Raw genomic sequence first — 24735 nt, forward strand, 5'->3', positions numbered from 1 at the left:
CCCGGGGGCCGAAGTGGACGGCCCCGTTGAGAGGCAGGCAGTTGAGGCGGGCGCGGTGGAGGAAGCGCCAGTCCGCGAAGCTCCCGCTTGGCATGAAGTGGTCTAAAAAAAACCAAACATATCCAAAGCAGCATAGCCCTTGAAGATGCTGCAAGGGCTGGGAGTAACCAACAGCTGTTTGTCACTCCCAGCTACTCCATTGCACTGGAGCCAGACCCCCCCTGCCCTGCATGGGAAGCAGTTTACAGCTCCAGCAGGGTATAGGGGCTGGAAGTGACAAACAGCTGTTTCTCATTCCCAACCCCCAACACAGGAGCCTTGAACATGCTCCACTTTGTCATGTTCAGCCCCCCACTACACCACAATGCCCTGATAGTACCATCTCTGGAGAAGTCAGGCATTGTATCAACCTGTGTGAGTTAATATGACCTGGAGATACTCCTCACTGGAAAAGTCTTAATTATGTTAACCTTGGATTGCACTTAGCACGTTTTAATGCTTGAACACTAGCATTTTATGTGCGGTTAACACGGTGTGTAACATACAACAAGGCCTTAAGATCCCAGTCTTTTAGTCTTTCACCTTTCATAGTTTTCTGTGGTCCTGACTCAAGAAGCTAACATACAGTTCAGCTCCTGAGAGATGGACTTCATCTTCACTTTGGGTGATCCAGTGCAACCCACAGTTCAAAGCAACACCCCAGACAGTCTGTTCAGTAAAGGCACTGACTGGGGCAAAGGCCATCCAGGGAAGTTCACTATCCCCTCCAAAGGGAGTGAATCCTCCTTTGAGATTAACCCTATCTGGGCTCCAACCCCAATCAAGCCAACAGACCTGACTACCCCCAGAGATATTAAACTGTTCCCTTTCCAGTCTCTCCAGGTCCCCAACACTTCTCCACTTCTCCCAGTCCACAAAATCTTCTCCTCAGGAACTGCCAGGCTGCTTTTTTCCAGCCTGCTCTCCTATTGTCATGTTAAATCTTTTCTGGACATCTCTTCGTTGATGAGCATCTCAGGTTTTTTGGATATATAAACAAAACACCATTCAAGGCTCTGCTGATACTTGAGGTGCATCAGGTCTTGCATGGCAGATAGCCAGCCCTGGCACTTAACCTCTCTTTCTTTGTGCACAGGGGAAAGGAGAAGGAAGGAGAAAGGCTGAATCAGACAATTATAAAAATACAGTTGGCACAAAAATAGCACAATAAAACAACTTTCAATCGACTTCAAAATGCATCTTCCAAGAATGTTCAAAATGATATTAAACTGTTGATAATTTATGCCATAAGTCAATTGAAAAATGTATTATCTCTTCAATTACATCACTGCTAGAGAAGGTAGCACAAATTAGGCTTGACAATACAGAATATAACATGGCTTCCAAGACAAACAGGGGAATAAGTTTCAAGTAAAATATTGCTTTTCCTTAGTACATGTCTTAATATATCACAAATCTAAATTGGAAGAAAAGATGGAAGGCCCTATATTGTAATATATTCTAGAGTATGAGAATGAAAAACTGAGTTTATATAGAGATCCTCCAGCTACCTATAAATAAATACTTCACCTATATGAAAATAGAGACCTCAGTACTAACCAAGAAATTAATTATCTTTATTTCTAATGGGTTTATTTTGCAAATGAGGTGTGCATGAAAAATACATAAGCTTATTATCTAGCTCCTCCATAATCATAACTATGTAGCAATCAGAAGGTTTCTAAATCTCAGCATAACACAAGTTGATCAAGGGCTGATATACAATACACCTACACCTGGGAGCTGCTGAACAGTTTTTGGCTTAGCATGACACTGCTTTAAGAAAAAGGTCAAGAGCACTTCAACTACTTGGCCCCCACATGGAGTACAGACTTAGTCACAAGTGAAAAAGCTTTTGGGGAACAGTTAGGTTTATGATATGAAAAATAATGTGGGGAAGATGTGGAGTACTTTAAATGCTTTTGCAAACAGTTAAGTATTGAATCCTTTTCCACTACTGCTATTTTAAGCTTTTTCCATTCTTCTACAACATGTGAAATGGTCATAGTTAAGCAGTCACTCCGAGTCAGTTACTACCTACCAGAACAAAACAAAAGAACCCTATGTGCACTGCATTTTGTACAAACGATTATTCAGAAAGAGCATTTTTGTTTGTGTTTATCAATACACCTGGTAAAATGCATTCACATTTTTAATTAGAAAACTGAAAGTTTCAATCCATTCTGTATTTTCATCTGAAACTTGTTCCATATTATCCACAATGTTACATTGTTCTATATTAAGATAAAGTGACACAAGTGTGGCAATAGAAAGGTTTAGTTGGAAAAAAAATGTATGTCCATACAACATAATCTAATATAACTACTTAAAAGTGCTCAAAATTCAAATAAATAGAGTGGTAACAACCCTTAATATATTTGTACTTATCAAATATAAAAATATATTAAACTATATACTATTAAACTTCAGAAAAGGTCAGATTGTAAAAAGCTTATCTTTGACTGTCTCAACAGTCTAAAGCGGGGATGGAAGGTCTGGGCAGGCCCCACTCCTCCATATTCCTGCCTAAACCTCTCATGCACACACCATGATCCAGAAGGATCAACAGTTGGCTACTACTACAGCTATACATACTTTGACTTTATGCACAAACGCACCATTTTAAAATAAATTCTAACATACCTTGTCAAAAGGAATTCCATATTTTTTCAATATTGAGGGGGAAATCAATGTCATTTTGTGGCGAAGGAAAGCATCACATCCTTGAGAGCTGCTTGGGAAGAAACCTAGTAAGGCAAAAGTAAAAAAGTCAGATCTGTTTTAATTAAAACAAGGACAGGAAACGTCCTTGTACAGCAGACTCATAACTGCATATTTCTCTAGATTCTTTTCCTATTGTTGCTAGTTACTGATGTATCTGAATAAAAACAAATTTTCTTCAATAGATATTAGTCTTTCTGATCTTCAGATTCTATTTTTTGCCATATTTTTACTATAAAATTGATGTAAATACTTCAACTGTAATCTGGGCCTACCTACTGAATACATTCCTACCCTCTCAGAAGGCTTTGTTAAAGAGATATCCTAATTATTTAATAACATTATTTATATAGAGTTTGGAGGTTATGGAGGCAGGAGCATACTTAGTTCCTTTACTGACGCTCAACAGCTAGACAAAGATGCATCATACCAAAACTGGTCATTGACAGCACTGACAATTTGAACCACAGGGCTTCTAATGAGGTAACAGTGCCGTGTCAGCAGAAAACAAGTCTTGTAATAAGTCAACTAGGAAATGGCAATATTTTCATTTTAAAGATGAAATTTTAAAGACTCATTTTAAAGAGTCAGGGTTTAATTCACACTATTCACACCAATTCATTCCTAGCCCCTCTAAAAGCATTCTGTTTGACCTCAGACAAGTCGGTTTACTATTCTGCCTTTCACTTTCCCCATATGTAAAAATGTGAAGTCCTTTGATTTTTTCTTTTTCTTTTTGCTTTATTTTACAGAAGTGTTATTTAAATATTCACTATCATCATTCATAGATTCACAGATGCTAGGGTCAGAAGGGTCCTTAACAGATCATCGAGTCCAAACCCCTGCCTAGGCAGGAAAGAATGCTGGGGTCAGATCAACCCAGCCAGATGCCTATCCAGCCTTCTCTTAAAGACCCCCACGGTAGGAGAGAGCACCACCTTCCTTGGAAGCCCATTCCAAATTTTGGCCACCCTTACCATGAAGAAGTTTTTCCTGACATCTAGCCTAAATCTGCTCTCTGTCAGTTTGTAACCACTGTTCTTGTTACCCCAAGAGGCGCCCTGGTGAACAGAGCATCGCTGATTCCTTGCTGTGTCCCCCTAATGAATTGGTAGGCGGCCACAAGATCACATCTCAGTCTTCTCTTGCGGAAGCTAAAGAGGTCCAGGTCCCTGAGTCTCTCCTCATAGGGCTTGTTCTGTAAACTCCTAACCATATGAGTGGCCCTCCTCTGGACCCTCTCGAGTCTATCAACATCCTTCTTGGAGTACGGCACCCAAAACTGGACACAGCACTCCAACTGCGGTCTGACAAATGCCACATAGAGGGGAAGTGTATCATCTCCTTGGAAGTATTTTTCATGCATCTGCTGATGCATGATAAAGTGCAGTTAGCTTTGCTGATGGTTTCATCACACTGATGACTCATGTTCATCTTGGAGTCCACTAGGACTCCAAGATCCCTTTCCGCTTCTATGCTGCTGAGACGGTCACTTCCCAGCCAGTAGGTGTGCTGGATATTTTTGCACCCTAGGTGCAGCACTCTTCTCTTTTCCTTGTTGTACTGCATCCTATTGTGTACTGCCCACTTTTCTAACCTGTCCAAGTCTGCCTGGAATCATTCCCTACCCTCCAGAGTGTGCACTTCACCCCACAATTTAGTATTGTCCACAAACTTGGATGGAGTACACTTCACACCCACATCCAAGTCACTGAAGATATTGAAGAGTACAGATCCAAGGACCAAACCCTGCGGGATCCCACTACCCACATCTTTCCAGGTTGATACCGACCTGTCTACTACCACTCTCTGGGTGCAACCGCTGAGCCAATTTGCCGCCCACCTGACCATGTAAACATCTATGCCACAGCCTCTTAATTTATTTATAAGAATGGAATGAGATACCATATCAAAGGCCTTGCTAAAATCCAAGAAAATGACATCCACCTCTATTCCTGCATCTAAGCATTTTGTGACCCTGTCATAAAATGAAACCAGATTGGTCGGGGATGATCTACCTGCTACGAATCCATTCTGGGTTCCCTGATGCATTATTTTTCCCCACTGGACTCCCACAGATATGATCTGATCCTTCATTATTTTTTCAAAGACCTTTCCAAGGATGGAGGCAAGACTGACTGGCCTATAATTACTCGGATCCTCCTTCCTCCCCTCCTTGAAAATAGGGACCACATTGGCCCTTTTCCAGTCCTTCAGGACCTGAAACGGGAACCACTGCTGTGTCAGTGTTTCTGCTATGACACCGGCCAATTCCTTTAGTACTCTCGGATGCAGCTCATCCAGGCCTGCTGACTTGAACATATCCAGTCCATCCAAGTGACTCTGCACACTGTTAGTAACAGTCTACTCTTCCTGCTCATTTCTTTCAATGATGTTACAAACTGGTTGACCTGGACATTCAGGTTAAGGAACATCAGACAGAGGGATGAATTTGAAGGCAGGCTGCAACCTTTATTAATTTAACACTGTTGTTACATACTCACTACCTGTTCTCACATACCAGACATTTAACTTGGTCCAGTACTCCTATTAAGTAACTACAAACTTAAAGTAGACCTTGCAGAGCCTATACCCAAGAACCAGGTTACTTCCAAATCCTCTTCAGGAAGGGGTAGAGCTTGCCAAAGGGGAATTCTCAGGCTGACAAGCCATCAGATCTCCTTTTCTTCTACAGGAATAAGTTCCACTTGTAAAACTCATGCCTTATCTCTCTGGGAGATATTTGGCCTTTATCCACACTAGACACGAGTTATAGCCTTACCTCCTCCAATATGATTAAATTTTCAAGTTATTTTTGTTTCAACTGTGTCTTCATGATATTGTTAGGGAGGTGGAAAAGAAAATCCAGACTTCAATCAATCTGACCAAATCGAAAATTCTTTCCTAATTCCAAATCAGATAAGTGACTCAAACCCTCCTCAAAACACTGCTACTACACTGAATGCTAAAGAGGTAGAGTAGGGCAGGCAGTAAACAGAGACAAGAAGCTCTTGAAAACCCAGGAGAGGCATATTAAATATTGAAGGGAGAGGGTGATTTGAAAGTCAAACAGCCAAGCAAGTCTCCCATGGGTCCCAGCTAAAGAAAGAGCAGAGGACCTAAGGAGGCAGAAGAGAAGCCTGCCCCTATATTGTTAAACATGAATGCTTCTATTCCCCTCAACTCTATCCAGGCACTATGTTACACTCCTTGCTTTCAAATCAACATCCCATTCAGCTGATGAAAGCACAAAAGGAACACTTGCAATGTCAAGGCATATTATAATGAAAATGAACTTTAGTGCTTCAAAGACTGGATTGTAATATTAATGAACCAAGCAAGAGAAGAAGGCTGATGTCGGACAGTTTTTGTTTACACCAAGTTACTCAATAGTGAATGATGAGAAAAATCTTTAGTTGAACATCAAATACTAGTACTTATCATTAGAAGACCTACTGTGGATCACTGACATTCAGAAATTTGGCAATTAGGCACATATGATATTAAATACCAACTATATAACATTTCCAAATAGTTCATTTTGGCAAATTCAACTTTGTTTTGATTTATTCATACTATGAAGTATTTTTGAACAATCACTTACATTTTAATAGTATTAATAAATTACTGCCCTTACATACTCTGTCAACCAATGATCTCTCAACCAGTGACACTACTCCCCATTATTACAGTGAGGCAAAGGTAGGTTAAGTGACTTTCCATGCAAACAGGAAAGGTCTGGAGCAAATTAAGGCACCAAACCCTGGAGAACTCACTCCCAGCCCTAGCCTTTTAAATGTAGATTTCACTTTAGCAGTCTGCCATTAGAAAGGGCAAAAGGATTACTTTTTTGTGAACTTTATAGGTTTGTAAATCAGAGGTTCAACTGCAAAGAAGAGTGGATGAAAAGGAGAAGGAGTAGCAGAGACTGATAAAATGCTGGACTTCATAAACTTTGTTATGATGTGCTTTTTACAAAAACAAATAAAAACAAATGTCTGCTATATAAGACTGGCTTATATGAATAAAGCATACTCCCCCCCCCCACTTCTTCATCTTTGTACAACAAATAATAGCCACTCTCATTTTTCTCCACTCTGGTGGATGTTCCTTCTGATATACACATGTGGAAAGGAAATAACAGGAAATGGTGTCACTTAATTGTAAAAATCTGCTCAGGACAACAAAGCATGGCATGGCAAGGCAAGGCTAAAACAAGACATGAAACAACACACTTCAGTACCCATTAAAAGTTTTTCTTTAAAGGACTATACCATTCATGAAATAATTAAAAACAAATCCACAAACACTAAGAGCTATTTCTTGGCAGTATATTTCAAATCATCAATCTTAAAATCTGTAGTTTTGTACTGCATTCAATGAATTAAATTTTAAATTAAAATCAATAAAGAAAGAAGAGTCTATTTAAATTCTTTTTCTATATGGATTTGTAATCAAGGCCAGAACAAATGTGGTGACTGGTCATAACTTAATTTAAATTGAAAAACCACTGAAGGAAGGTAATGTCCAGTACATTAAATACTTCGTATTAGTTTGGAATTTATATTTACAATCAACTACTGAAATTATACCTAACATCTTCCCTATAAAACACATCACGTATAATACATAATATACTTTGTGTTCTGAATTTCAGCTAAATTTCAAATGTATTGGAAACTAAAGAAAAACATTTCATAAACAGGAGTCTAAAGTAGGGCATCCAAATTCATATTTAGGCACATACATATATGAACTGATTTTTGGAAACGCTAAGTGCCCAACAGGCCCAAGACACTCAGCAACTTTTAGGTGCCTACATAGGATGTACATGAATAACTTCAGGCACCTAATCATGACAAGAACTTAATAAATAAGGTCACCTGTTCCAACAACTACCAAGATCATTTTCAGTTTTAACATCAAGTTTCATAAGTATTCATATGGAAAGAAAACCATTTGAAAATACACCCTGTTTTTAGTACATAAAGAACACATGAATAATATTTTTCCAAGGAGCAGAAAAACATCCCAAGCATTGAAGGCAGAAATGCAAGTGGATAAAAAAGGTAAAGGTTACTGATCATTCTTGTAAATTGCTATAACTGTGAATTTCAGTGAGGAGAGCTTTAAACTCCGTTCACCCATGAATGGAGATGAAAGCCCAGCGGTAAGCAAACAGCCTGGAGACCTGGATAAAAACTAGAGAGGAAGCAATAATGAGAACCTCAGCATTGTTCTCAAGGAGAGGATAGGACAGTCAGTTAGACTACCAAAATGTTTATACAATAATGCAAGAAGTATGGGGAACAAACAGGAAGAACTGGAGGTCTTAGTACAATCACAGAATTATGATGGTAGAGAAGCCAACCAAGGGGAAGGTCTTCTTGACTTGGGGAACAAGACAAACAGCCTAGAGAACACGTTAGGGATTACTTAAAGAAGGTAGGTGCTTTCAAGTCAGCAGGGCCAGATGGGGTGCACTCAAGGGTACCAAAGGAACAAACAAAGGTAATTTTGGAGCCATTGGCTATCCTTCTTGAAAACTTGTGGAGGTTGAGTAAGGTCCTGGATGACTGGAAAAGGGCAAAATAGAGCCCATCTTTAAGACAGGGAAGGAGAAGAATTCTGGGAACTAGACTAGTCAGCTGGACCTCTATACCTGAAAAGATCGTGAAACTGGTCCTAAAGGAATTCTATTATAAAAGCCTAAGTCTGCCTGTCTGTCTGTAACACTTTATTCACACTCTGATTGGCTGACAAAGAGTCACTGTGGTGGATGGAATAGAGAAGACTAAGGGTGGGGGTTTGATATCTTGATGGAAAAGACTAAGGGTGGGTTTGATAAGTCTTCAAATACCTAAGGGTGATTATAGAAAGGATGGAGATGGGACTTTTCACCGTGGCCATAAGGGACAAGACTAGGAGCAACAGACTCCAGCTGCAGCAGGAGAAATTCAAGATGGAGATTAGGAGGAACTTTCAGACAAGAGTGGTCAGACATTGAAACAGGCTACCTAGAGAAGCTGTGGAATCTCCATGCTTGGAAACTTTCAAAAGCAGGTTAGACAGACACTTGGCTTGGATATTTTAGTCAGGGATGATCCTGACTTGAACAGGGGGATAGACTGACTAGACCAGATGACTTCATAAAATCCCTTCTAGCCCTACTTTCCTATGATCCTAATACATTGGACTTATAATGGAGAAGTGACACTAGTAGTTGTGCACACACAAAGCCACATAACGACCCATGGCATGTCGACTTCAAAAAATTATTAGGTTTCACTTATACATAGAATGCCATTAAGTTGTCAGAAAAAAAAATTCTTGGGCAGAAAAAGTTGCATAATTAGAAAAGCTGGGGAATCCAGACCAGTAGCCTTTGCAGTATACTTATTAGGACACTTGTACAACCAGCAAACATCTGTTGTTTCAGTACACCAGGCAAAAAGTATCCAACAAGTACTCTTCAAACCAAACCCCAATTGGCTTTCATAAAATAATATTTTATGAGCAATTGTACCAACGCAAAAAGTCATTAAACAAATAGGTAAAAATAAATATACATACCATATTTACTCTCATACTACTCGCACCTTTTCCCCAGAACAAAACAGCCACCCAAAAATGGAATTATTGTTTTAAGCAAAGAAGGTAATTTCTACACTGGAACAGAGGCATGGGATTGCTGAAATGGCTGCTGGGAGCTCTGTTCCCTTCCTGGCCACATGGAGGAAGGGTAGGTTTCACTCTTCAGCCTCACTCACCCTCTCCTTCCTGGGAGACAGGTTGTGAGAAAAGATGGTAATATAGAAAGCATTGCTGGGCTGGCACTTTAACTGTAAGACATTTAAATAATATTTTGACCATTTTGTCATCTCATTATGATGCGCGTGCGCACATGCGTGTGTACACACACATGAACACAAATTTTGTACTTCAAAATTATTTTGTTACTCCACTAGATGTTTATGAGTATAGAACAAATGTCTGCCTTAACACTAAGACGAAGATATTAATTTTTAATCATCCATTTCAATTATCTGTATTTTTTAAAGACATAAAAAAATATCATTCAGTTGTGGTATATTCAGTCCTTCCAATCTATATCCCTAAATATATTTTATTCACTCTATCAAATCCCCATTAATGTCTATTGGCTACTATTAATATGATTGTCTAGGAATATTAATGTCTGACCTGGCTAGTCCTTACTAGCACATGAATTGCATGCTCCTTTCTAGCGGACTCCCAAGCCCCAACAAAACAAAGTTACTTAGATAACAGATATGAGGTTCAATTAAAATGTAAAGTTGTCATATACTCTCTTTCACTGAGAAAGCAACTAGGCAGTCTATTAAGATTCCTTAGAATATGAAGGGACTAATTATTTCATCAAACTTTATTAAAATGTACTGTTGACTAATTTTTTTTCCAAGAAGAGTCAAGTCATTTTTTTTCCCTTCTGATATTAAAAATAAAACCCTACACCTTGTTTTTAACAGCAGTCCCTACAATGCAGTACATTTGGCTGCACTGCCTAGGAGCCCATTGCTGGAGGCTTACCCAGAACCATGCAAAGGGCAGGAAGCAGATGCACCTCTGGCTGGAACCACCCCAAAGCCCAAAGGTACATTAACAGGCATGGAGGCCAGAATATCTTGTATTTAGTAGGGGTGTGCAAAATAGGCCGTATTAGATTTGGATTCGGCCCAAATCAGGGGACAGCGATTTGATTTGTTGATTCGGATCACTGTCCCAATTATATTTGGCTGAATCTGAAGATTCGATGCTGATTTGGAGAATTGGCAACTTGGCCATAGAGACAGCTTTAAATGTTGTTTCTACATACCTCAAGGTGCCAGGCATGGCTCATGAACGCTGAGATGGTGGGGCGAATGGAGTGTCCCACAGGAGCATGGGGGGGACCCCTCCACATGCTCGGCAGTAGACCCAGAAGTAGACTGGAAGTACTTCCAGTCCACTCCCAGGTCTACCGCCAAGCATGTGGGGGATCTCCCTCTGTGCCCCTCTGGCTCAGCAATCAGCTGTGGGGAGACCCTGGGTATCCCCCCAGGCCCAGGAGGCACCAGTCGCTGAGCCAGGGGGCTGGAGCAAGGGGGCCCCTCGCATGCTCTGCAGCAGACCCAGATGTGGACTGGAAGTGCTTCTGGTCACCTTCCAGGTCTGCCACTGAGTGCACTGGGGACTGCCCCATGCTCCTATGGGATGCTTCATCTGCCCCAGCATCTCAGCATTCACGAGCCACCTGGTACCTTGAGGTATGTAGAAAAAACATTTAAAGCTGCGTCTATGTCTGAATCATCAAATCTCTCCGAATCGATTCGGAGGGTTCTGATTCGCTTTGGAGAAATTAAAGTGTCTCCTGATCCGATTTGGATTCAGAGATTTGGCCACTAAATCGGGCCGAATCTCCACCGAATCAAACCAATGACCGAAGCTTCACACAGCCCTAGTATTTAGTAACACTATTAGCAAGAAACTTATCAAGATATTGAACAGCATGAAGAGAGGAAAACAGACATCCTTCCGAAATACTGCAGCTCAAATCCCTTACACAGCCATGTAACTAATTATCTCCATCAAGTGCCTGCTATTTTCTAGATAGTACTCATGCCACCAGTGGGCTGTTCCAGATATATAAGCAAAATGTATCTGTTGCCAAAAGAACCATTCCTCAAGTAGATGAAAAGCTGAAGAGGTCCAGAATGACCAATTAATACTATTATAAAACTAGTGGCTCATTCATGACCCTGACAATAAGTCTCAGCTCCAAAGGAAAAAAAAAAAAAAAAAAGAAAAAAAAGGATAGGATAGGATCCCAAAGCTGGAATCTATCCAGGTTATTTTTTTATATCAGTTGGGTATTCAAATCTGTGGTTTTGGTAGGCATATGGAATTTAATGCCTACCATTTTAGCATATACTTCTACTCTGTAAGAAAAATATGAAATTCCATAGTAACTGGCAAGTACTCTAGAGTCAACTGACAGGTTTCTTGATGAGGCAGGTCTCTTCTACATTTTTAAATTCGGCCAGTCCACCTACATTTTTAAATTCGGCCAGTCCACCTACCCTCGCTGGTTATGCCTGCACTACTACTTTCACTCCCCTGCTCTTGAGCAAAGATAGACAGATTCAGAGCAATGATTCTGTAGCCTGGACAAGTGTAATTGAAAGTCAGATTTAAATAGGATAAGGTACATTGTCCCCTATATTCCCAAAAATTGAATGGGTACATTCAGAAGTGCTCCAATGGCTGTCTCAGAATCCTAGAACAGGAGAAGAATCCTTTCTGAGAGAAGATGGTCATTCATATATTTGGTGATGTTTAGCCATAACTGGATTCCTACAATTAGGGTACAGCTCAGCAAAATAAAGGTAAGACAACAGCATACCTGTGTTAAGTTTATCTACTTAGTAAAGATAACAACAGAAATGAAGATATGGGAATGGGTTTTAGCATATGCCTGTTGAAACCCAGGCCACCACACCTGTGTTGTTATGGCTATGTATCCCATGAGCTAACATAGAAACACTAGCACTTGCTAAATGTCACCTTCATTTTTTTGTGTGGATGTACCCTTATTTCAGACAGGTGTTCCATTTGGCTGAGCTGCAACATTTCAACATGGCTTCTGCTACCATTATCCTTGCTTCAGACTTAGCTCAAAGTCTTCTGGCCTTTGAGGTACCAACTACATCTGAGGGCAGTCAGTACACATACATGCAAGGGCAATGAAAGTTTCCAAACTGGGCTCAGCTAGAAAGTAAGCCACTCACCTCCTGCTTCATAGGTACTTTTTTAAAGCAGAATATAGTTAAACTTGTGAAATTCATTGCCACTGGAGGTGGTGGAGGCAGAAAGCATGGCCACATGAAAAAAGGAACTGGATAAATTCATGCATCATACATCTATTAATGACTAACAAAATGATTGGCAACGTTTCCTGTGGCATCTGTAACCCAGTAAATGGTGGATGCCAAGGAAGGTAACTGAATAGGAGATAGATCATTATAGAAATATCTAGTTCAGTGCAGCATAACTCTAGGCCCTCCCCTGCCGTCCACCCGGAGCTGTGCATGCAGCCACTAGAAATGAAAATCGGGCCCCTCGCAACTCCCCGGCCTCTGGAATGCCAAGTCAAGACGTGGGTAGAGGTTGGGGTGTTTTTGGCACTGGCCAAAAATGTTGACAATCCCCGTTTTAGGGTTTTTTTCCCTTTAATTGCAAGCCAGGAATGATTGGAAAAAATCACCTATACTACAATGAATGCTTGCACGTGGCTTTATTAAAACTGTTTTGCTGTGATCTCAGATTGTGCTAGTCTCACAAGAGATTTGTACTTCATCCCACAAAGAACTATGACTTCAACATAAGGTAATATCCAGCATTGCATTAGGACAGTGGTGCCCAATCTTTTGGCCCTGCAGACCAAGTGAGTGGTGCGGAGCCAGTCTGTGGGCTATATCACACCCAGAGCCTGGCCCTACTTGCCATACTGGGCCTATAGCTCCTGTGCTGGATTGGGCCAACACGCTGCACTGGGCTGACACATGGCCCCGGCTTCAATCTCAGCCCCTGGTACATGCCATATCAGGCTCCAGTGTCAAAGTGAGTTCAGGAAGAAAAGACAAGTGTGTGGTTTTTTGGTGGGGTTTTTTTTTTTAAACTTTGGAAATTTGTTAGACTCTCAATATAATTATTTAATTATATAGTGTTTTAACCCATTATTGTCATTCTTCAGACTACAAGAAAAATGAAAAAAATAAAGAGGATGAGCATGTAAGTCTCCATAGAGAGACAGGGGCACTCCTTTTAAATACAGCTTATTTCAATCATTAAAGCTGACAAGTGCATGCAATGAAATGTGTGTTACTATTCACAGATAAATATGTAGTATTCTAAATTTATCTTCTGTTCACGTGCAATTTCACTAATTTTGACTAAAATAAGCATTTGACAAAAGCTTTAACTCTTCAGCTGCCACAGTTTGGGGAATTATATTTCAAACTGCTTGTCTCACTTCAGGAGCTATTTATACTTTTATTAATAAAATATAGATATTAGCTCATGCTATATACTACAGTAGGGTTTTTAAAACATTCTTATTTCACTGCTTATAATATGTTAAGCCTTACTTTAGTCCCTTACTTTGTTTAACATAATTGAACAACACAGATAGATATCATCTCTTTTTGAAAATAGCATGTGCAATTAAGGGATCTATTAAAAGAACCTGAAATCTTCCAAGCTGTCATTTATGATTTGCCACCCTGCCTCTATTTTCCCTTTATTTTCTAGCCAAATCTGTCAAACAAAAATTCTTTAAGAATTCTAAGGTATTACAGAAAAATATAACAACGGGTTTAAAAACTGCAATAACAGCTCACTTGAGATTTTTATTACATTTACGTCTACATAAAATTGGAAAAAAAATACATAAATGGGAAAGCAGCTGAAGGGCAAAATCAAACTGCTGCCTTTATTAGATGCAAGTTTAATGTCTTTCAGATAAAATATTTGTAGGTGCCACAGTCAATCAAGATTTCAATGGAAGCCAAAGATGAAAGCATTCATGCATAAAAGGCAAGTGTGATAATTATGATGTGCAGACAAGATAATGGAAAATATCCTAGCCCTCCTTTAATTTTATATATCAAGTACTGCCTTGACCTAGACAACCTGTCACATTTACTGCATTATTTTATCATTTTAATTATTTAGGAGAATTCAATTAATTCAGTAGGCATCTGGTCAGTGGGACTAACCCTCTTGAATTATGCAGCCTTTTTTTTAAGTTGCAGTTGTGTAAAAAAAAAAAAATCTGTACAACCAGTTTTGAATAAACATGTAATTAAGTCTGTAGTCCTCATTCATCCTGCAAGGTTATTAACCTTTACTGATTAGGTAAATTGCAGCCATGTGGCTGACATGACATTTTCATCATTTTAAGACAGCTTACTGAAAAAGTTGACTGTTTTTACCGGCAGAAACTATAGCAGAAAGATCACACAAGCCTCCATTCCACTAGCATGGAAATAATTAGAAATTACGGGAAATAATTAAAGAAAATATGGGCATGTATAGTCCATTGGAGTACAAAAAATCATTATGATAACTCTTAAATATACAGATAATCACCTTCCAAATTCTACTCTAACTGAATAGCCAGAATTGGGAAATTTTCCATCTTATTATTTATGAAAATACTTTGCCCCTGACAAAAGTTCAAGATTACAAATATCATTAATATAATTTACTGGACTACTAAGCATACCAGCTTTTTACGTAGTGGTATGTTTTATATTTCTTAGTATGCCAAAACTCTCATAACATGTGTACAAATGCAAAACTAACATGTCTCTGAAATCCTCCATATGTTTTCAAAACAAAGTAATTCTTGGCATCCATTTTTAAACTGAATGAAGAATTGAACTAACTGAAGTAACTGAAAAATGTAGTAGGACAGTTACCTTCAAATACCTGCTAAAGCAGGGGTGTCAAACATCTGACCTGCAGTCTCAGAGTGACCCACAGACAGCATGCAGGACTCACCAGATGTGCTCACATGCTGCACAGGGTGCCCATTCTAGTTCACGTTCCAAAGTGGTGGGACAGCTGCCATGAGCAGCACAGCCCCAGGGCAGCTATGTGCTACTCCAGGGCCATGTTGCAAGCAGCAGTGGCTCTAGGGCTGTGCTACGCAGCCCCGAGGCAACAGCAGCTCTGGATCCACAATGCAAGACCAGTCTGTAAGTCTGGTGCAGCCCGTGGACCAGCCCTATGCCATATGGGCTGGATACATTGGACACCCCTATGCTAAGTTAAATTATTTTGAGGTAAAGTAAGTTTCTTCTGCAATCTAAGTGACTAGCATCTCCTTGGACTTGATCCAAAAACTGGCAAAGTCAATTGTAGCCACTCTAGCATTTTTGGTAAGCTTTGAATCAGGCTCCAAGAAAAACAAAACAAATTATCGGGTAAAAACTGAAAGATTAAAGTAAAACAAAAATCCACAAATTATTACTTTTTAAATGCTCATATCTAAACCTGACAGTAGAGGTATACAAAGAATTAAATTCTCCTGAAAATATTCAAACATCTTAACCAAAAGACTCTCTTTTCTTCACCTCCAATCTGTAGCCTCATATACTATATATCCTTCAGTTTCTGCAACAACTGAGGAACAGATCCTAAAGACAACACTATTCTTAACTACACAACCCTGATATATCCCCAGACCAGGTCCCCTGGCCCCATGGGGAAAAGAAAAACAAACAAACAAACACACAAAGAACTAGCAGTCAGAAGGCAAATAAATAAAAGGGGATGAAGTAAGGTTGCATAAACACCTTTCACTTGGACGTGTCCTAGCTCGAGTGCAACTTTGCAACTTACTGTTCTATTAAAGGGTTCTTTTTATATCTAATTCTCCAGATTTTTTAAAGTAAACTGAAAAATGTACATGCAACATCATACTGACACTGTAACAGAGTTGGAGCATTTATATTCACCACACAAGCCTTTGCAACTTGAGCTAACAAAGTAAGCAAGAGCAGTAATAGGTAGTACTAGCCTTTATGTGGAGCTACAGTGTAAGGAACAAGAGACTTTTCAAACCCAACCCCCCCCCCCGAGATCCATTACAGGCTCTGAAGAATGACTTCTAGTGTATACTGTCTCTTCTACTCAAGTCCTGAAAGTCTGATCCCATCACCTCCACTGTGTCCTTGACGCAGACTTTTGTTTTCTTACTGGCATATTCATAGATGCTATGGTCAGAAGGGACCTCAATAGATCATCGAGTCCAACCCCCTGCATAGGCAGGAAAGAGAGATGACCCCAGCTAGATGCCTATCTAACCTCCTCTTGAAGACTCCCAGGGTAGGGGAGAGCACCACCTCCCTTGGGAGCCCATTCCAGACCTTGGCCACTCTAACTGCGAAGAAGTTCTTCCTAATGTCCAGTCTAAATCTGCTCTCTGCTAGCTTGTGGCCATTATTTCTTGTAACCCCCGGGGGCGCCTTGGTGAATAAAACCTCACCAATTCCCTTCTGTGCCCCCATGATGAACTTATAGGCAGCCACAAGGTCGCCTCTCAACCTTCTCTTGCAGAGGCTGAAAAGGTCCAGGTTCTCTAGTCTCTCCTCGTAGGGCTTGGCCTGCAAGCCCTTAACCATATGAGTGGCCCTTCTCTGGACCCTCTCCAGGTTATCCACATCCCTCTTGAAGTGCAGTGCCCAGAATTGCACGCAATACTCCAACTGCAGTCTGACCAGCGCCCGACAGAGGGGAAGTATCATCTCTTTGGATCCATTCGTCATGCATCTGCTGATGCACGATAAAGTGCCATTAGCTTTTCTGATGGCTTCGTCACACTGCCAACTCATGTTCATCTTGGAGTCCACTAGGACTCCAAGATCCCTTTCCGCTTCCGTGCCACCCAGCAGGTCATTTTCTAGGCAGTAGGTATGCTGGACATTTTTCCTCCCTAGGTGCAGCACTTTGCATTTCTCCTTGTTGAACTGCATTCTGTTGTTTTCTGCCCACTTGTCCAACCTGTCCAGGTCTGCTTGCAGCTGTTCCCTGCTCTCCGGCACATCCACTTCTCCCCATAGCTTTGTGTCATCCGCAAACTTGGACAGAGTACACTTCACTCCCTCGACCAAGTCGCTGATGAAGACATTAAAGAGTATCGGTCCAAGGACAGAGCCCTGCGGGACCCCACTGCCCACACCCTTCCAGGTCAAAACCGACCCACCATCCACCATGACTCTCTGGGTGCGACCCTCTAGCCAATTCGCCACCCACCGGACTGTGTAGTCATCCAGTCTGTATTGTGTATTGACTGTGCAGTCATCCAGCCTGTATTGTCCCAGTCCTATTCTCCTTGACTTCACTATTGCTGAACAGAATGGAAGAATCAGTTCCCTTGACATGAAGAGGACACTCCTGTTGATACAACCTAGTATGTTATTGCCCTTTTTGCAGTGAACGCATGCTGTTGACTCATATTCACTTTGTACTTCATTATAAACCCCAGATCCTCTTTCTGTAGTATAACAACAAAGCCAGTCATTTCCCCAGTTTGTAGTTGTACATTTAATTGTTCTGCCCTGAATACAGTATTTTGCATTTGTCCTCCTCAAATTTCAGGTTTTTCATTTCAGACCATTTCTACAATTTATCAAGGTCATTTTGAATTCTAGTCCCATCCTCCAAAGCAACCGGCACACCACTCAGCCTGAGATCATCTGTATATATACTCAGCATAGAGTCAACTTTCTCTTCCAAGTTATTAATGAAGATATAGACCTACCAAAATTATAGAAAAGAAAGAAATAAAACTTACAGAAAATGACATGTTAGCTCCCCAGAGGGAGCCAGCAGTCCTCACAGTCCTGTGGCTCAGCTGCACAGCCTGCCGAAGGGTGGCAGGCAACAGGGGGGCTACCCACTTGAAGGCAGCCCCCCACCAATTGGCAGTGGGACCATATGACAGACAGCCCTCATGGCCAATGAGCAGTGAGGGGCAAGGCCACCAGGGCCCCTCAGCAAGAGGCATGAAGGGGAGGACTGCCATGACCAGCCCATGAATATGGTGGCTGGCCACGTGATCTTCCATCAAAATCAGCTGGCCTCCTTCTCTATATCAAAGCCAGACTGAAAACCCATTTACTAATGAACTCTATAGCTAGGTACATATATTACACTTTTACGGAATAAGTGATTGGAAATTGTTCTATACTTGTAACAGAACAGAAGTTTGGCACACAAAACCGGTCTATACTCATAACAAAACAGAAGTTTCCCACCTATAGGCAGGTTTAAAAATGGTGGGACCTGGTTTAAGGTTTGTCCCCCCCTGGCAAACATGCACTCTGTTCACTACCGATCTAAAGTACACCACTTACAGAAAACTGCATAACTTAGATTGATTCCACCTCAGGTTTTCAAATGTCTGTACCCTGGCCTATGAGCTATATGATGGTATATAAATCAGACATCCTCCTCCAGCAATAAAACATAACAGGATTTGGAAGAGACAGTATGGGTAAGAACTTCCTCAACTGAAACTACACAGGAAGTTCAAATATGTAAAATATAGTTAGCTAAGTGGGAATTTAGCCAGGGCCCCAGAGTTTAGTGATCACAAGCATTGGATATTCACTTTGGTTTTCTGTCTCAGTGACTCAGCTCAAGTACAGCATGTAGTACTCCTCTCCTGAGACCAGATTAAAGAAAGAAAAAACAACTCCGAAAAAAGCAACTAACCCAAAATTTTCAGGGCACAAATTTGTGTTTGCATTATGTGTACAAACACTCCATGAACACATAGACCTTAGGTTCACTTGGGTAAAATAAAAAATGAACTTGTGTATTTATATATTTGGACATGGCCATAAAGAAATAACCTTACCTACAGTACCTAATTAAAACAAAAATTAACTTGAGTTATTTCAGAGTTAATATAGCTCATAACAAACAACAGATCATCTGCTACTAGTCTAAGAAATTTATCTATTTTATGGTATCCATTATTTACACCTTATAAAAATATGGCACCTATTTTAGGAGTGAAAAATTAAGCATTAAGAAGCAAGATCAAATTGTTTTATTTCCCCGTAAGCAATATTTTAAATGGTATTCAGCTACCACATTTCAGACAAAAAAAATATAAACGCCACCATTTTAGGAAACATGAAACCACAATAAATCAGGAGAGTAATAGGTTATTTTTTACATGAAATCAGAGATGTCCCTGAAAAATCAAAAACCTTTAAGATGAATGTCTTTAATGAAAAATGCTGAAAATATTACCTTGAGCTAATCGTTCAAGCCGTTTTCCATGTTCTGGAGGAATAGCATACCTAAAATTAATGTAAAGAAAAGGTTGAAATGCATAAAGCTACACTTATTAAACAACAATTTGTGCAGCCAAACTTTCTAAAGGAAAAGAAAATGAATAAGATTAAAACACTGAAAAGTATGGTGTAAAACAAAGAGGAAAGGCAGGGACTGCTGCTTTAGGTTTTTAAAAAGAAAATGCCTCAAGTTTAGTTTTGAGTTTTGAAGATTAATCAGTGCAATATAATATATGAGGGCCAATCAGAAAGTAATGTCTTCTATGGTTTTTATCAGCAAAATATTATTGAAAAAATATTAATCTTGCACAGAAAATGTGTACATTGTCACTATCGATGGCCAAAGGCCTTCTATAAATGGCCTCTTTCCGCTGGTGAAGAAGAGCATTTATCCCAACTTTGAGGATGAGTCAGAAAGCACTGGATTTTTTGGATTTTTTTTTTTGCATATCCCTGCAAATAAAATACACACCTTGTTTTTGGAAAGCAGAATGAAGAAAAAGAAAGATTTTACAGTGTTCACGACATGTGGCATTCCAGGGTACAGTCTGTGTAACATAGTAGGAACTTCCTGGTGTGGCAGAACAGCAACAGGTCTAGGTCCCAGACCCTTCCAAGGGCAACAGCAAGCCTGTTACTTCTTTACTGTGAACAGTTCTTTATATTAGCTCCTGTTAATAAAGTTTTGTTTCTACACCACAAGCCTGGGGATTGATGAGAGTCACTTCCACACAGTGATCCCTAGTAATGTCTCCGACAGCCAAGAGCTCCCGAATTGACAAAAACACCAAAGTGCACAAAGTTAAAGATATGGACACCGTTTTTGTCATACAAAAAATGAACCACAGGCCTCATCAAGATTCTACAGGCTGCATACAGCAGTTCACTTAAGCTAGTTCAGAGTAATTGCTCCTTCAAATGCGAGCTTGTGTTTAGCTAGTAGCTACTGCAGATTCCTTAGTGGTTGTGAGAAGGTCAACACTGGACTCTGCCCCTTCTACCTGCTGGGTCAGAGAGAAGGGGGAGCCATTTTGGAAGCCATTACAGCAAACCATCACCATGCTTCTATTCCAGTAAAGAAAAATCAGCTTCCCTGCTGAAGACATGCAACCCAGTTTTGGAGAGCTGATTTTAGAGAAAAAGGTATGGGGCATGTGAGTAAATATGGGAATGCCTTTTAATTTTTTTTCCTCCTAAGCAAGCAATGAAATGGAGTGGTTGTTCTAGAGATCTTACCTAAACTCAGAGGTCTATTTCAAGACCCTGAAAAAAATGAAACTCAGTGCAAAGAGCCCACTCCAACAAAGACTTGTCTGACCCGCTGCTTCTGCGTGACAGTACTTGCCCACATGCACCAGCTTGTTCAGTGGAAAAAGGCCATGGAAAAAGATGACTACGTTGAAAAATAGCTGCATGTTCAGTGATAATGTGCAATTTTTCCATGCAATTTTAATATTTTTCTGAAATATTTAACTGAGAAAAAATAGGAGGCATTACTTTCTGACTGACCCTTGTACTTTTAAGAACATTTTAGTGACTAATATTTTAAATTACTAGAGGCTGACAACACCTGTATATATAATTATAGCATTTACAATTATTCTAATGGTAGGAAATGCAAATATTTATTTAATGTTCACTTGCAAATGAGAAAAAACAGATACAATAAAGAAACATATTCAGAAGGGACCTTTTTCTTTTAATATTGCCAAGACACACAAAGAATTCAACAGAAAAACAGGAGTTTAAGATGCATTTTTCACATTTGTTCTTTATAGACAATGCTGCGCAACAAGACCACTACTTTTTAAAAAATATATCATTACAATTAAATCAGTTTAGAACTCAAAGAAATATGCATTCTGTAAATTCAATACTTGGCAAATACTGTTTATGAAATACGGTGCTTGGAAAAAATTAAATCTTTCAACGAACAACTCTAAACTTTATTAAGTCTATTTGCAACATATCAACAGGAATCATAAAGAATATTGGTTTATATCTTCACATTCTTTTTAATTTCCATTCCAGCTTGAAAGTTTAAAATTACCATAATAAACCCTATTCTTGCTTTCCAATGTAATAGCACATAGTATGAAATAAACATCAATTCATATTTTGTTATTTATTTCACAGACTAACTGAACATGTTAATGTGATTGTAATATTTGGTGTCAATAACATACGTTACATGTGCATGTAATTAGCTACTATTTCCATTCACATATTTACAGCAGAGTAGGGTGACATCTATCGAGGGAAAAAATGTAATGACTTGGATTAGCTGGAAATCATTACTTAACTGCACAGCCTATTCTGCTTATGAATGTTTTCACATTTGTCTATACCCAAACTATTCAAGAACCAGGTCCCCCAGTGCCTTGAGATTAAGAGTAAAACTGTCAAATAACAAAAACATTTATTACATTTCCTGATGATTTCCTGGTCACAAGGTATTTTTTCCCTGACAAATTCATTAAATATAAAACCATGCCTATTTTTTTCTAGCAAGATGGGTCAGAAGTCTTGGGTCACAAAGCACAGATGTTTTGCTAAATCAAATGACTATTTGGCTACAGGTATACTTCCATTAAAATGACTGGTTCTGGAGACAATGGTTGCCTGATTGGTACTTTATAGGAAGCATCACAGGGTTTAGGGCATGGAAAAACGTAAACAACTTGATAACAAAAGGTAAAAAAATAAAAAAATAAAAAGATTACTTTCTGTCCTCAGGTAATCCCTGTGCCCTGATGAGAGACAATGCAGCTTATTTTAGTATCTAAATTGACCTCCACAAATCCAAGCTTGAATGGCCACCTGTCTTGCAGGCTTACACTTCTAACCCAAGCCATGAGGTCAGTTGACCTTTGTCCCCCCATAAATCATCAGAGCCAAAACCACACACTTCTGGCAATTATTGCAACTGAGTTTCATTACTGCGTGCTTAAGTTCTTTGACAAATTGGGGCCTAAGGTGGTATCTCCACAGCCAGACATCTAATCATTGGGCCTTTGCAGCACTACTAAAAGCAAACAATCAAAATGTCTTCCTCGTCTGGGGAAAAAAAGTCATGGGAACTGACCAGCCAGTCATAGCATTTGACATTACTTCTATGATGCTCAGTGAGGGACACTTCACAAGGTGACAGCCACTGAAATCAAGTCAGACTTGACCAGCATGCAAAAGTCAAGATGTTAATCAGAATTATTTGAATTCATGATTTATTTTCTCATGACCTGCCAGGACAAAAACTTAATGATGTAAACTACTGAAAAACAGAGTATACTGCATCACACAGCATTTATTTCTGTCCCTGGGGACCCATGAGATATTCATCCCAAAATCTTTTATTGGTCTCTAAGACTAACAGTTCCTAGTTCCTTCTCGATATTTTTCTAAAGCTAAATAAAACATGATAGCACTTACTCTAACAAGTGTAAATTTCAATTGCTACATCATACATACACAAATATCACCACTGAAATTACCAGTGTTCCTTCCCTTGGTTTTGCTTGAAATGCACCTTCAGTTGCTTTTGGTTTTAAATGTCAAATGCTAAGCAGAGGAATGTTAAGTGGTAGAGCACAATAATAAAATACATTTTGTACATTTTACTATAGAAGGCATGGTGAATGCAACTCATCTATTCTTCTCTTTCTACTGCTTTCTCTCCCACCACCCAAGCTAACATTTTTCTTCAATGTTTCTATATTAAAATCACTTAAGGCTAAGCCTGGTAAGGTTTACCACTTTCCCATGTCTTGGCAGTTTTATTTCTAAAGTTTATGGAACTATAACTATTATAATAAAATTCGATTTGAAAAACCACAGTAAGTGGACATGCTAGAGCTAGAACATGTCTTCCTGCAGGGGAATTAAACCAACTGACTTCTCCCCATCACAATCCATCATTTGCACGTGTGCACACACACACACACACACCCCACCTACTATCCAGAGGACGCGGCTAGAACATAAAATAATGGGATGTTTCAGTTAGTGCCCACAAGTAGCAACTTTAAAACAGAGCCCATACACACTAAAAGAACTACTCTATATGGAAATGGCCACAAGCAGGTTTTATTTTATTCTACTAATCTTCCTGAAACTGGACATGCTTCTCCCCACTTTATCCTTGAAAACTATTTGTATGTCTCTATCCTCTATTACATACGCATCATCATGTGCATTGTAAGTTAAAATATGTTATCTTTCACAGTCCAATTCAGACAGATTACAATATACAATGTAATGTGTTGTACTGTCTGTCCTTACATCACATAAACCCTTAAAGTAAAAACAAAAGTCCCCTTGACTAGTAAAGGAAGGTTTATCTAATTAAACTAGGATCAATTCTGAAGAAGCTGTTCTCCTACACTCACAACAGGTATATCACATTTGCAAAGTGATGTGCAATATGAAACTTGGAAGCTGAACACCTAACTTTTCTGTGTTTTTATCATACAAGTATTTTTTTTTAATCATATGAGTAATACAAAAACTGAACTTTCCCATTGATCTGTGGTCAATTCAGACACCCATGAAGAAAGATAAAACAAGGCATGCAAGTTGAACCAAATAACTTTAACTCAACTGAGAACTATTTAAAAACCCCTCCATGAATACAGGCTGTCCTTCCCTCCATTACCTGTTCCACGTAGAGAAGGGTTACCCCCCAACCTTTCAGACTGATGACAGCAAATCCGTCACCATTGCTGAGATCCTCCAGTCTTCCCTCTCAAACAAGGGGGAAAGAGCTGGATGTCTTCTTGCCCTACCAGACATTAAAAGGTCCAAATCTTTCCCCACCTCCTTTGCGAAATGGCTTTCCTTAACTCTGCTTCCAATTTTCAAGGGCCTTGACCCCCTATTGAATAAGCTTTTGTACCATATACCCAACAAGTTGACACAACATAAACTTTACCTCCTGTACTATCCACATGGTCCCTGGTTTACTGTGGGAAAAGAAAATAATGCACACTTTGCCCAGGGCAATGTAGCAGTTAGGAAAGTGTTCCTTCCCAGCCTCATAAGTCAACTAGTGTGATTCCCACAACAGATCCATCCTGACAAAACAACC

The 24735-nt window shown here is 39.7% G+C and overlaps 1 protein-coding gene across 8 annotated transcripts in view; it reads right to left on the reverse strand.

Annotated features, from left to right (window-relative positions):
* Positions 1 to 24735, reverse strand: part of KDM4C (lysine demethylase 4C) — a 502970-nt gene that overhangs the window by 374544 nt on the left and 103691 nt on the right. For all 8 annotated transcript variants that reach the window (XM_006018370.3, XM_025197539.1, XM_025197541.1 and 5 more), the window contains exons 7-8: positions 19609 to 19658; positions 2683 to 2786 (exon numbers count right to left, since the gene is read on the reverse strand). In XM_006018370.3, the coding sequence (XP_006018432.1) occupies positions 2683 to 2786; positions 19609 to 19658 (154 nt within the window). The remainder of the gene's footprint in view (positions 1 to 2682; positions 2787 to 19608; positions 19659 to 24735) is intronic.

This window comes from Alligator sinensis, unplaced genomic scaffold, assembly GCF_000455745.1.
Source record: "Alligator sinensis unplaced genomic scaffold, ASM45574v1 scaffold392_1, whole genome shotgun sequence".
Taxonomy (NCBI): domain Eukaryota; kingdom Metazoa; phylum Chordata; order Crocodylia; family Alligatoridae; genus Alligator; species Alligator sinensis.